This window comes from Rhinopithecus roxellana, chromosome 4 (genome assembly GCF_007565055.1).
Source record: "Rhinopithecus roxellana isolate Shanxi Qingling chromosome 4, ASM756505v1, whole genome shotgun sequence".
Lineage (NCBI taxonomy): Eukaryota > Metazoa > Chordata > Mammalia > Primates > Cercopithecidae > Rhinopithecus > Rhinopithecus roxellana.
Window position 1 is genome coordinate 146,092,135 of NC_044552.1, and position 13,479 is coordinate 146,105,613.

At 37.5% G+C, this 13,479-nt stretch overlaps 1 protein-coding gene across 3 annotated transcripts in view; it reads left to right on the forward strand.

Annotated features, from left to right (window-relative positions):
• Positions 1 to 13,479, forward strand: part of ADAT2 (adenosine deaminase tRNA specific 2) — a 34,391-nt gene that overhangs the window by 3,421 nt on the left and 17,491 nt on the right. For all 3 annotated transcript variants that reach the window (XR_004056991.1, XR_004056990.1, XM_010362695.2), the window contains exons 2-3: positions 8,068 to 8,172; positions 12,754 to 12,904. Coding sequence is in view for 1 of the 3 variants with exons in the window: in XM_010362695.2 (XP_010360997.1) it covers positions 8,068 to 8,172; positions 12,754 to 12,904 (256 nt within the window). In the remaining 2 variants the exon portion in view is untranslated. The remainder of the gene's footprint in view (positions 1 to 8,067; positions 8,173 to 12,753; positions 12,905 to 13,479) is intronic.

The following is a 13,479-nucleotide window of genomic DNA, read 5'->3' on the forward strand; positions in this document are numbered from 1 at the left end:
ATACTGGCCTGGCCTGCCTCTTAGTGTTAGGCAGCTCACTGCTTGCCACCATATCCTCTGTTCTCTTTCTTCCTTTTCAGTTTCCTTACCCTGAATACTGTGTATCTACTGTGTAATTTAATTGGACATTTAAATTTTTTTCTTTTGTGAATTGCTGAGGCATATACTTTGCCCAATTTTACTAATAGTTTGATTTTAAAAATCGCACTGTAGGAGCTCTTTGTATTTTACAGCTGTTTCTAGGAATAATTCACAAGGAAGCAATAGAAATATTTATATAGAGATGTTCTTATTTATAATAGTGAAGAATTTGAATCACTTAAATGTCAAATAATAGGAAACTAGTTAGTTGAATCAAATATGTTCATAAGGAGAAATACTGTACAACTTTTACAAAATCATGTGATGAAAAAATATTACCCAATGTAGGGGAAGGTTAACAGTACATTTCTAAATGAAAAAGGCAGACTGCTGAACTGTATATATAGTGTAAATCTATTTGACTTTTTAAAAACTATAAATATGTGTATGCAGGGCCTAGGGAAAAAAACAGAAAAAGCCTCCGTTGCCTCAGAATAACAGGGATTATATTTTGGGGTATTGGGATTCCTAGTGTATTTTTTTTTTATATATGAGGTTTTTTTTTTTTTCAGTCCCTAAGTTCACCTTGAACATATCTTACTTTATAATTAGGAAAAAAGAAAGATTGACTATATATATATGTATAGAAAAAAATGTTGCAAGTTTTCTAGAAAAAAGTCAGTTGTATTTTTTTGTAGTATGCATTTTTGGGGCAGTTGGTATTAATATAACATTATGCTAGGCTCTGAGGGAAATTCAAAAAGAAAACAAACACCGCAGATACCATTTCAACAAATGTGGTATGATTAAGTTTTTGCTTTGTGTTAGACCTCATGCTGGGTGCGTAGGCTGCAGAGGTGAGCAAGAGAAGCTTCACAGTGCCTGGATCTAGTGCTTGCCTTCCAGGAACATACTGTTTAATTGATGAAATTAAGCCATACACAGATGAAAAGGTTGGTAAGGAACATATCCAATGACCACAAGAGACAGTTATAAAGTGCTGTCACATAACAGCTGGCAAGGTCCTACAGCATGTCAGTTGAGATATATGGTAGAATTCCTTGTAAATTTTAAGGGGCCAAAAGGATGTGGGCTGGTTGAAAGGAAAGGTTGATCCAAGCAAAGATACTGTCATGTACAAAGAAATCAAGAACTTTGTTTTGGGTTAGAAGGAGATCTAGCTATCTGTCTAGAACAGGGCTCCCTAACCTCGGGCTTAGGTTTAGGGGGATCTATGAGCCCTGAAACTATATATGAAATGTTATGTGCATGTGCCTTTTTCAAGTGGGACAGTCCATAACTTTCATCAGAGTCTAAAAGGGGATTTCGGCTCTGAAAAGGTTAATAACCTAAATGAATAATGAAAAGTTAGGTTGGTTTGGCTGGCCAGTGAGAGGATGGGTGGTAGTTGGGAGCCCTTCAGTGCCATATTGAAGAATTTAAAGTTGATGGAGTGAAAACAACATCACTTTTTAAACCCCTGAAGTTAAACTATATAACTGTTTCTGCTATTTACTCAGAGTGTAATCACTCAGAAGAGGGTAGCAGAAACAGTTACGTAGTTTAACCTTTTGGACATGATGATGTTCTACCTGAGAGTTGTTCTGGCCAGCTTTGTTTGTTTCCCCTAATTTTTTGTCTTTATAGGAAATATTTCTTTGAGGACTCATCAGAGTCTGTGCAAACAAAGTCTGTCTCCATTTCTCCCCCTTTTATCATGACATCACTAGAAAGTAGTTTATAGTAGTAATGTCTTTGGAGAGAATAATAAACTATGAAGTCTCTTCTATCTAGGTGCTTTCATTATGTGTAACTGAGCAGGCCCTGACTAAGGAAAAAAAAGAAATTACATTCAAAGACAAAATAGAGACCAGTGTTTGGGCTGGGAAGAACAGAGATTTTATTCTTTAATTTTGAAGGTTGATCATTTGTTACTTTACGCAAGACTTAGTTGCAATTTTTAAATAGTATCTTACCTTGTTCTTTCCCTTTGAAAAAGGCAAGAAAGGTTAAACTCAAAGCTACCTGCACAAATTTCAGACCCATTTTGTCTGAGCTTTTTCGCATTTGTGAAGAAGTGATCAGACTCGACAGTAGAATTGGTGGGAGTATTTGAAAGTATGATATGGGTACAGTGTGAAATTGATTTCCAGCTTAATTAAATCTATTGTGAACTTGTTAGTGAAGCAAATCTATGTGTTAATTGTTGACAAGGAGTTCCCCTCAACTCACTTTCATGGGGCTTTGTGTTATTCTCACTGCCCCCTCCCTTACCTACCATTCTAGTTGCTTACCCACTCATCCTTAGCATGGCAGGCTCGGCCATTCCTCATCAATGACGTTATTTATCCTTTTAAAATATTCTAATCGCTCATATTTGCTCTCTATTTTGGACAGCAATGGAAGGAATTTCAGGAAAAAAAGTGTTACTCAAAATAAACATGAAGACAGTATTGAGAGGAGTAAAATGAAATAAATTTGCTAGAAGGAAAAAGAGAAAAATGCAAAGGAAGGAATGGAAGGCACAAGCCCAGTAACATGGTGGCACAGGTGCTATCTCCAGGTGAACAAGAAAGAACTTGTAGGCAACAGGGAATCTCATCTCCCATCCCACCCATATCCTTTCCACTCAGCCCTGCATTCTCTTCTGCGGGTTTGAAATGGCCCACATAGCCAATGTAGAGCTCTTCAGGAGATATTTTTACAGAAAATCCTGATCACATGGTCTCCGTTTGTTTATTCTCTTGCAGTTTTTTTTTTTGTTTGTTTGTTTGTTTTTGGTTTTTTTTTGTTTTTTTAAAGACAGAGTCTCACTTTGTCGCCCAGGCTGTAATGCAGTGGCACACTCTCGGCTTACTGCAACCTCCGCCTCCTGGGTTCAAGTGCTTCTCATGCCTAAGCCTCCTGAGTAGTTGGGATTATAGGCACTCACCCCCATGCCCAGCTAATTTTTGTATTTTTAGTAGAGATGGGGTTTCACAGTGTTGGCCAGGCTGGTCTCAAACTCCTGACCTCAGATGATCCACTAGCCTCTGCCTCCTAAAGTGCTGGCATTAGTGGCATGAGCCACTGTGCTCAGCCTATGTTTTACTTTTTTTAGAGATGGAGTCTCGCTGTGTTACCCAGGCTGGAGTGTAGTGGCATGATCATAGCTCACTACAGCCTTGAACTCCACTTACCATTTTTTTATCCTTAAAATTTCCGTGTCTCACTCTCTTGCCAACTATTCTCTTTCATTTGGTCCCTTGATTCACTCTAAACTCAAGCTCTGATAAAGCAGCTGATCAGTGAAGTGTCTGTGGTTACTAAAGTAGAAGTTAGAGGCAGAACAGTGGCAGAGAGCCCTGGAATCTGGCCCTTGGTAGGTGTTCCACAAATGTTCATTGAACAAATGAATAAGTGGAGCTAGGTTGTCTATGCCCTAGTCCCAGCTCTCTCGCATGCACTAGTGTTATATATATATATGTGTGTGTGTGTGTGTATATATATATATACACTGAGGCATAGGGAGATTTATATACTATGCCTCAGTTTACTCATCTGTAAAATGGGGAAGATCATTATAGGTTTGTAAATGAAATGAATTAATACTGACAAAATGCTTAAATTAGTCCTGGATCAAAGTAAGCTTTCAGTAAATTGTAAACTCTTACTTTCAAGCTCTCAGAACCAGAATACTTGAGATGTGGATAAAACATTACCTCTTAAGAGGTTTGTTAGGGAAAGTATAGCTGGAGTTAAAAATTTAACCTCTTAGAAAAGTCACTGTTCAAGCTACTGGTTTTCATCTCCACCATTCCCCCTAAATTGCCACTGCCTCACTGAATTAGACACACTTGACCACCTTCCTTCTTGGCCTAGTTTTTTTCTGGGATCGTCTGTAACACCAAATATTTCTCTAAACTCACTAAGCATCTCTTCTTAATCTCCATTACAAAATCCTTTTTGTTTACCTGTACTTATTTTTTTACTTTCATTTTGAAATAATTAGAAGTTCACGAGAAATTACAATAATAATATACTGGGAGGGCCCAAGTATCTAGTGTCCTTCAGTGGTAACATCTTGCGTAGCTATAGTTCAGTATCAAAACCAGGAAAAATGCATTGAGAAAACTGCAGTGCTTATTAAGATGTCATCAGTTTTATTTGTACGTGTGTGTGTGTGTGTGTGTGCGCCTATGCAATTTTGTCATGTTTAGCTCTATATAACCATCACTGGAACTGTTTCACTACCACATGGCTCCCTGTGCCACCTTTTTATAGCTGCAGCTTCTAATCTGTTTTCTATCTCTATAATTTTATAATTCAAAAATGTTGTCCACATGAATCTGTAACCATTTGGCTTGGCTTTCTCCATTCGGCATGATTCCCATGAGATCCATCCAAGTTGTTGAGATTATCGATAGTCCATTCCTTGTTATTGCTGCATTGCGTCCCATGGTACAGGTGTAGCATAGTTTGTTTAGCAGTTCACCCACTGAAGGCCATTTGAGTTGTTTCCAGTTTTTGGCTATTATGAATAAGGCTGTTATGAACATTTGTGCACACAGACATATATTGTGTGAACATAGGTTTTCATTTCTCTGGGGTAAATACTCAAGAGTGGAATTGTTGGATCATATGTTAAATGCATGCTTAGCTTTTTAAGAAACTGCCAAACTATCTTCCAGTGTAGCTGTACCATTTTATATTCCGACCAGCAGTATATGAGTAATATCATTTCTCCACAGCCTTGCCAGCATTTGGTGTTGATTTTACGTTTCACTTTAGTCATGCTGATGGGTGTGTAGTGATGTCTCATTGTGGTTTTAGTTCGCATTTCTCTACTGGCTAATGATGTAAAAACATCTTTTCGTGTACTTGTTTGCTATCTGTATTATCTTCTTTGGTGAAATGTCTGTCTTTTGCCTTCTCATATAGTTTGGATATTTGTTGCCTCCAAATTTCACGTTGAAATTGAATCCCTGGTATTAGTAGCAGGGCCTGGTGGGAAGTTTGGATCATGGGGAGGATGGCTCATAAATCATTTTTATAGTAGCAAGTTCTCACTATATTATTATTATGAGAATATACCATCCCCTCTTTGCTTTCTTCTTCTCTTACCGTGTGATGCCTGCTCCCATTGCCTTCTGCCATGAGTGGAAGCTTCCTGAGGCCCTCACTGGAAGCAGATGCTGATACCATGCTTCTTGTACAGTCTGGAGAACTGTGAGCCAAATCAGCTTCTTTTCTTTATAAATTACCCAGCTTCAGGTATTCCTTTATTGCGGTGCAAATGGATGAAAACAGTCTTTTTCTAATGGGATTATTATTTTACTGTTGAGTTTTAAGAGTCCTTTATATAGTCTAGATACTAGAGTTTTGCCAGAGATGTGGTTTGTAACTATTTTTTGTTCCCATTTTAGCATGTTATTCTTCCTCTTTGCTGTGTGTATTAGTTTCCTATGGCTGCTGTAACAAATTATCACAAACATGGTGGCTAGAAACAACACAAGTTTATTCTCTTATAGTTCTAGAGGCCAGAAGTCTGAAATTTTAGTGAGCCCCAATCAAGGTTTTGGCAGGACTGAATAACTTCTGGAATCTTGCCTTTTCCAGGTACTGAAGTGACATTTATGACCCATTCCTCCATCTTCAAAGCCAGCAGTGCAGCATTTTCAAATCTCTCTCTCTTTCCTTCCATTATCACTTTGCCTCTTGCCTTCTGTGTCAGACATCTCTCTTAGGAGGACATTTGTGATTACATTTAGGGCCCACCTGGATAATTTGGGATAATCTCTCCATCTCAAGATCCTCAACAAATATTTTTTGCATTAATAAATGATTTGTCTCTTCTGTGTACCTGGATCTCTGTGTAATTCTACAATTACCTTAAATAAAATTATCAGTATAATAATTGCCATAGCTACACTGGTAGTTAGCGTCTCCATCCTCCTTAACTGTCCATCTTCTTTCTGACTTTCTTCTCTATAGTAGCCTATGGTGCATTTGTCTATATTAACCAAACCTTGGGACTTTTCAAGCCTTTTGAACTTGCATAAACTGGACGTGCTTTAACCACTATCATAGAACTGGGACACAGCCGGCCTGTGGATAGTTCATAAAACCGTTCTGAATGCAGTCTTATTGCATCAGATACTGTCTCCTCACATCTCTCCATGCCCCATCTCTGACCCACCAACCAGGTGGAGAAAAGAGAGGTCCAGTTTGCTCCTGCCGTGGGCTTCTCCTTTCTCCTGTAATGGCCAAATGAAGAATAAGCGTCATTTCAGCATGGTTGGAGTAACTGAGGAAATCCTGTATGCCTTATGATAGGAAGTTGTCACTAATTAAATAAAGTAGAACTGGAAGTAAGAGACTAGTGCAGGAGACAGAAGCCACTGTTTTAACAATGCCTTCAACTTTGCGCTTTGTATGCCCTATAATGTGTATAAGTGCCTGCACTTAAGTGAGATTCAAATCTTCCAAAGTGTCTTCAGGGCTGCCACAGTAAGGAATACCTTGCCTTTCCAGAAACAGCTGTACAGCAGTTATATTCTTTTGACTGCATTGAGTTGGAAACGAATGTACACTAGTCCAAGGGTTGTACTCTTCCCTTTTTCTGATTCTCAGAGGCAATATCAGGTTATACCAAGGCGTAACCTGCCTGCTTAAACTCTCCGTCTGAAGGTAGAGTTAATTTTCCTAGGGTCCAGAGCTGCTATCATGAGGCAAGAAGAAAAATGAATGGCCTGTGATAAAGGGAACTTTGAAAATATAATAATTGGTTTGCCATTCCTGGGATGGTAGTCATGGAAGTGTTCCTAAACTTGTTTTTCTCATGGATTTTTTTCAGTTGAGGTATACTTTATATACAGTGAGATGCACAGGTTGTAAATGTATCCTTCAATCCATTTTGAATAATGCAAACATCTCTGTAATCCATGTCTTTATCAAGATCCAGAAAGTTTTCACCACCTCAGAAAATTTTTTTGTGTACCTCCCCAATCAATCTGCACATCCTCCTCCATGAAGCAACCACTGTTCCAGTTTCTGTCATTGTAGTTTAATCTGTTGTAGTACTTTGTGCAAAAGGAATCATATAGTATGTGTGCTTTTGTGTGTGACTTCCTTTACTTAGCATGTCTATGAGGCTCATCCATGTTGTCACAGTGTCAGTAGTTCCCTTTTATTGCCGACTAGTATTCCATTATATGAATAGGACACAGTTTGTTTATCCATTTTCTTGTTGATGGCCACCTGTGCAGTTTCAGGTTTTGGCTATTAACATTCTTTTTCAAGGTTTTGGTTCTTTTTTAAGCTTTTTATTTTTTTTTAATTTTAATTTTAGTTTTTTGTAGACACATATTCCCTTCTTTAAATACCCAGGAGTGGAATTTTGTTATAGACTGTGTGTGTGTTTACTTTTTAAATAAATTTTCGAAATGTTTCTTATAATGATTGTGCCATTTTACATAGAGTACTTCTAAACTCTTATTGTCTCACATAGAGTAGAAATTGTGGGACAGGGCAACATCCAGTCTGTTTACCTTTAGCTATTGGGACTCTAGAGGATAATTTCTATACTTTTTAGAGAAGCAAAGGAATTTCAGTGAGGAAAGAATTGTAATAAAGGATTTATAAATGTTATTTATTCGCTACCTTTTTGCAAATACGTATTCTATCTCTGAAAAGACACATAGACCCTGGCACTTTAAGAACAGTGGTCAGTCACAGTCTCCTTTGATCGCATCTATTTCCAGTGAGAAAAAATCAGGGGCTCTGGACCTATGAAGGGGATTTTTTTTGAGTCTCCCTTAACATGGACACAACACAGAACACAGGTACTAAATACCGTAATGGAACTATATTCCAGAAAAGGGAAAGCTGCACTTCTTTGTTTCAGTCTTTGTACATATGTATCCTGTTCATGCTGCATCTCTTTCTTTCCTATACTCTTTTCAAGTATGGAGTGTTACATCTTACATTTTCCACTTTGTGTTCCAGGCCAAAGAAGCCCTTGAAAATACTGAAGTTCCTGTTGGTTGCCTTATGGTCTACAAGAATGAAGTTGTAGGGAAGGGGAGAAATGAAGTTAACCAAACCAAAAATGTATGTGAGTTGAGCAGTATAATTGCAAACATAGAATAGTGATGGGTGGACTGGAGAGAACTGACCACAGTTGGTATGAAGATGAGACTGAATATAGTCCCGTAACTGCCAGTGGTGGGTAGCTTTTCTTAATGTCTCTCTTTTTCAGTATCATTTTCTTCCTGATTTTGAAAGTGATACATGTTGATTTTTTTTATTGTGGAAAATTTCAGAACAATTTAATGAACCCATAAAATCTTAGTGAATAATTTTCTGTTTCGTAGAGTTTTACTCTAACGCTTGAGTGAAACCCAAGAGGGGATTTTATTTCATCAGAATATCATCATGGAAGAAACAAGTCTGTCTCTACTTTAAGCCAATCTAATATATGAAATTTTCATTTTACAAAATAGGTCAATTTAACTCATATTGCACTCCTTTTTTAGTACCTTTAAATAATATTTTCATCTTAGTACATTAAAAAAGTATCCTCAAATTATAGCTTTGGAGGGAGGTATGAAGATTATATAAAGGAAGCTATTTTTGTATCAGATAATTCAACAAACTAGGGTTTTCCACACCAGCTGCCTCTGTAGCTACATGTAGTATGTACATTTTAATAGCTTATATGACTTTTATTACGGTTAGGTTGGGAAGTTCATGGTTCAAGGCAGTGCTTCTTAAACGTGGTATCACAACAATGTGTCATGGTAAATATACTTGGGAAGTATAAGTAAACTACCAATTTTTGTGATTACAAAAATTCCTAGGTGGATTCAAAGATCACTTATACCTATAATGCCATTCACACAGACTTTTGTCTTGTCGTGTGATTTTGGGAGCCAGACAATAAGCCGGTGTTGATACCAGTGCTATGAGAACTTTAAAGTTCATCTGTCAGTCACATCTGTTGAAAAGAAAACTGATATTTAGCAAAACACATGTAAAATAGGAATCCAGATTCGCAAATCTTTTATTTATTTTTGACCATAAAACAACAGGATTATATTTTAATACATAACTTCTGTACAACCAAAAAAATAAAACACCACAGTAAAATAAACAGGAATAAACATGGTATTTCATTTGTAGTGCTTGACAAAATGCTTACATCCTTAATCAGAAATGAGCTCTTAGAAATCAGTAACAAAGAGACTAATATTACAAGGGAAGTGAAAATAAAAGGAACAGATGAAAATGAAATAAGTAACCAATAAGGCTGTACAAAGATGATCTAGCTTAACTTTAACAGAAGAAAAAAGCAATTTCTTTGCAACATTACATTATCCGTGATTTAAAATACTGATATCTAATGTTTGAACAGTTTTAGGAAATGGGAAACATTCAAACACTGGGAAAGCTTACATTGATTATAGGAAATTTACTCAAAATGTAGATTTTGCATATACTTCGCTTCAGCAGTTCCAATCAATAGGACCTGTTCCGACAAAGTAGTTGGACAATTTGGATTTATATATAACCATGTTCACTGCATAGAAAATCTGTAGTTAATATGTTAATATGTCAACCCCCCAAAAAACTTTTTTATCAATTTGCTTATGAAAAATAGTAGATTGAAGTGTAGAATTAGAAAGAAAAAAGGCACTTAAATAAAAATATAGTATTTCACAAAATTCTTTTTCCTCTGAATTCTTGAAAAAGACAGCTTTTTAATGAATCAGTTTTAAATTTACCCTGTGATAAGTGAGAAGCATGAATATATGCGAGTCATACTTTTTATTTTTATTTATTTATTTACTATGGAAATGCTTTGATAGAGGTGAACATGGAGTGAGAACAGCAAGTGGCCACACGTACATGGCTATCACAGAACACATTGTGCGTAAATGAAGAATTCATACCGCCCCCACCCTTAACCCAGTAACAGAAGGCTCTAGGCCCCCTTTTCCTCGGTCCACTCCTCAAACTCTCCCTCCTCCTCAGCAGTGGCATCCTGGGACTGTTGGTACTCAGATACCAGGTCATTCATGTTGCTCTCGGCCTCAGAGAATTCCATCTCATTCCTGCCCTCGCCCGTGTACCAGTGCAGGAAGGCCTTGCACTTGAACATGGCTGTGAACTGCTCTGAGACGTGCCTGAGCAGCTCCTGGATGGCCATGTTGTTACTGACAAAGGTGGTGGACGTTTTTAGCCCTGGGGATGGGATGTCCCAGAAAGCTGTTTTCCCATTGTAGGGGATTCAGTCAGTAAAGTAGCTGCTGTTCTTGGTTTGGACATTAAGCATTTGCTCCTCTACCTCCCTCATGGACATGCGGCCCCTGAAAATGGCAGCCTCTGTTAGGTAGAGGCCATATTGGGGACCATAGGCAGCCATCATGCTCTTGGCATCAAACATCTGCTGGGGGAGTTCAGCCACTGTCAGGGCCTTCTTTGTTGTTTAAATGCTCATTTTGAAATACCTTTTTAAAATTTCAAATACAGAAAGTAGAAGCAGTTCTATTCTCATTTCTCTATGCAGGACTATTAAAATTTTGCCATATTCTTCCAGACAATTTTCTTTCATATAAATCATATAACAATATACAAATATATACAGTCTTTTAATTTTAACTCACATGTATAATAATTTCAAACAATGTTAAAATAATTACCATTATCATAACACTGAGCAGTATTATTTAACTGTCAGGATAGTCATTCCCATGTAGAATTAACATTTTTAAATTAGCTATTACCATTTCAGTTAGAAAAAACAGAAGCATGTACACATACCTCTGCAATTAGTTGATGTTTGTTGAAAAATGACATAATTTTAAATATCAATTTAAAATACTGTAAAACATACAAAAATTTTTTTTTGAAAAAATGTTTTGAAGAATTTTTAAAAATGTTTTAGTTACATTCATGTTGACTCACAAAGCAGTTATTAAGAGGATATTAAAACATAAGTAATAAACATAATACAGCAATTAATTAATGTATAGATACTTATTTAGGAGTAGAATTCTGTATTTTAAATCATGGTCATATTTTCCAGTTTGCATTTTGTGTATGATATCTTTAAGATGAGAACTTTGAATGTCCTAACAATATCCATCTAACCCCATCCAGTGACCGGGGTTTCTTCTATATGCTGAAATTAACCTGGGTTTATTTTGTTATTCTGTGTCATAAAGAAGATTACTCTATAACTATAGCATAGAAAGACTCTTGACCCCAAATGAGAAGACCTAAGTTCTGCATTTGGATCTGATACCACCACCACCACCCCGTCGCCACCACCACCTCCTCTCCCAGCTGTGTGTGATTAACACATGCCAGCTTGGCTTAGTTTCTTTTTCTTTAGTAGCAAAAGAGAGAGTTGACTGAGATGATTGAGTTCAGCAATTGTTTATTGAGAGCTGTAGGGAGATTTGATTCCATAATTTAAATCTGATTTTTTGAAAGCACCTAAGTTGGGGAAACCTTTTTTTTAAAACTCTCCATTTAGTTTTGGTGTGTAGCCAGGTTTGGGAACCTCTTCTCTAAAGTACCTTCCATCTCTGGTAATCAATTCTGTGACTCACCCATGTAGCCCCTTGGCCAGCTCCGCTCCCATCTGCCTGTAGCTTCCGTGGCATCTTGGGCCACTGTGCTAGCACTTTTCATACCCTGCCCTATCACACAGGTAAATGAGCCCCACCAGATTTTATGCTTGTTGAGGACAGAGACTTTTTATCCTACACAGAATTTATTTAGCCCAGTGACTTGTACATAGTTAGCACTCAGTGTAAATTATTGATAAATGCTATTCTCATGAATATTACAAATAATTACTCCATATAGAATCTATGATTCATTTTAAGCTATTTTAGTAAGGGAGAAAGAAAAGGAGACAAGAGCTAGCAGAGTACATGTATAGTATTATGTGGCACCATGCTTCATGTAATTCAGATTTATAAGGTGTATAAGTGTAGATACCAGTGTATACCATTTTACATATGGGAAATCTAGACTTACAGAAGTTGAGTAACTTGCCTAAGTCCACATAATTAGTAATGTCACTGTCAAGATTCAAATTTAAATGTAGTCAGTTCCTCATGCTTTGTGATCTCTCCTATCCTGTACTGCTTCCCATGAAGTGTCTGAAACCAATACCAAATCTCTTCTCTAGAGTCTTCCAGTATATAAAACTTCATTCCCCAAAAGTGTAAGAGATGACATTCCAGTAAACTTAATGTAGATTTGCTTGGAGTGAGATCAGTGACAGCCTTGAACATGTATTTGAAACTAGAGCACAAGCTTACGAAAATTTTGCTTCCCCTGAAATATTCAGAAACCGTACACTTTTTTTCTTTGCTTTTTAGACTTACCTTCTCCGTGGCAATTTAATTGAAAGAGTTTCCCCTAAGATACTTAGGTACTTAACTAAAAATGCAGCATGATTCCTTTGGCATCTCTGATTAGATATCTTTCGCAAGTGAGGTTATGGTACCTGAACTGGGGAACACATTGTCCCCTGCTAAGGGTGTCTTGAAACTGTATTCGTTAAAATATTGGCAGAAAGGATAGGTGCATATTTTGTACTTATTTTTTGTATATTTGTAAAATAGTAGTCACTTGAAGCAAACAGCATCAGTGCAAGCCCCTTTCTCTTTTCAGGCTACTCGACATGCAGAAATGGTGGCCATTGATCAGGTCCTCGATTGGTGTCGTCGAAGTGGCAAGAGTCCCTCTGAAGTATTTGAACACACTGTGTTATATGTCACTGTGGAGCCGTGCATTATGTGTGCAGCTGCTCTCCGCCTGATGAGTATCCTTTGACTTCATGAGTTAATGTCTTGTACCATTCATGTGAACAAGAGAGTGGCCTAAATATGAAAACACAGACTTAGGAAACACCTTGTAAAACGTAGTGTCTCTGGCCGGGTGCGGTGGCTCAAGCCTGTAATCCCAGCATTTTGGGAGGCCGAGACGGGTGGATCACGAGGTCAGGAGATCGAGACCATCCTGGCTAACACGGTGAAACCCCCGTCTCTACTAAAAATACAAACAATTAGCCGGGCAAGGTGGCGGCGCCTGTAGTCCCAGCTACTCGGGAGGCTGAGGCAGGAGAATGGTGGGAACCCGGGAGGCGGAGCTTGTAGTGAGCTGAGATCTGGCCACTGCACTCCAGCCTGGGCGACAGAGCAAGACTCCGTCTCAAAAAAAAAAAAAAAAAAGTAGTGTCTCTTACAAAAAAAGGACAGGTTTTTAAATAGTAAAATGATCTATTTCTTTTCATATCAATAAATGTAGAATGATTACACAAATAATTTAGAGAAATAAAGTATTAGAACTATCTTAAACAGTTATATAAAGATAAATCATAAATTAAGTTGAAGTGGA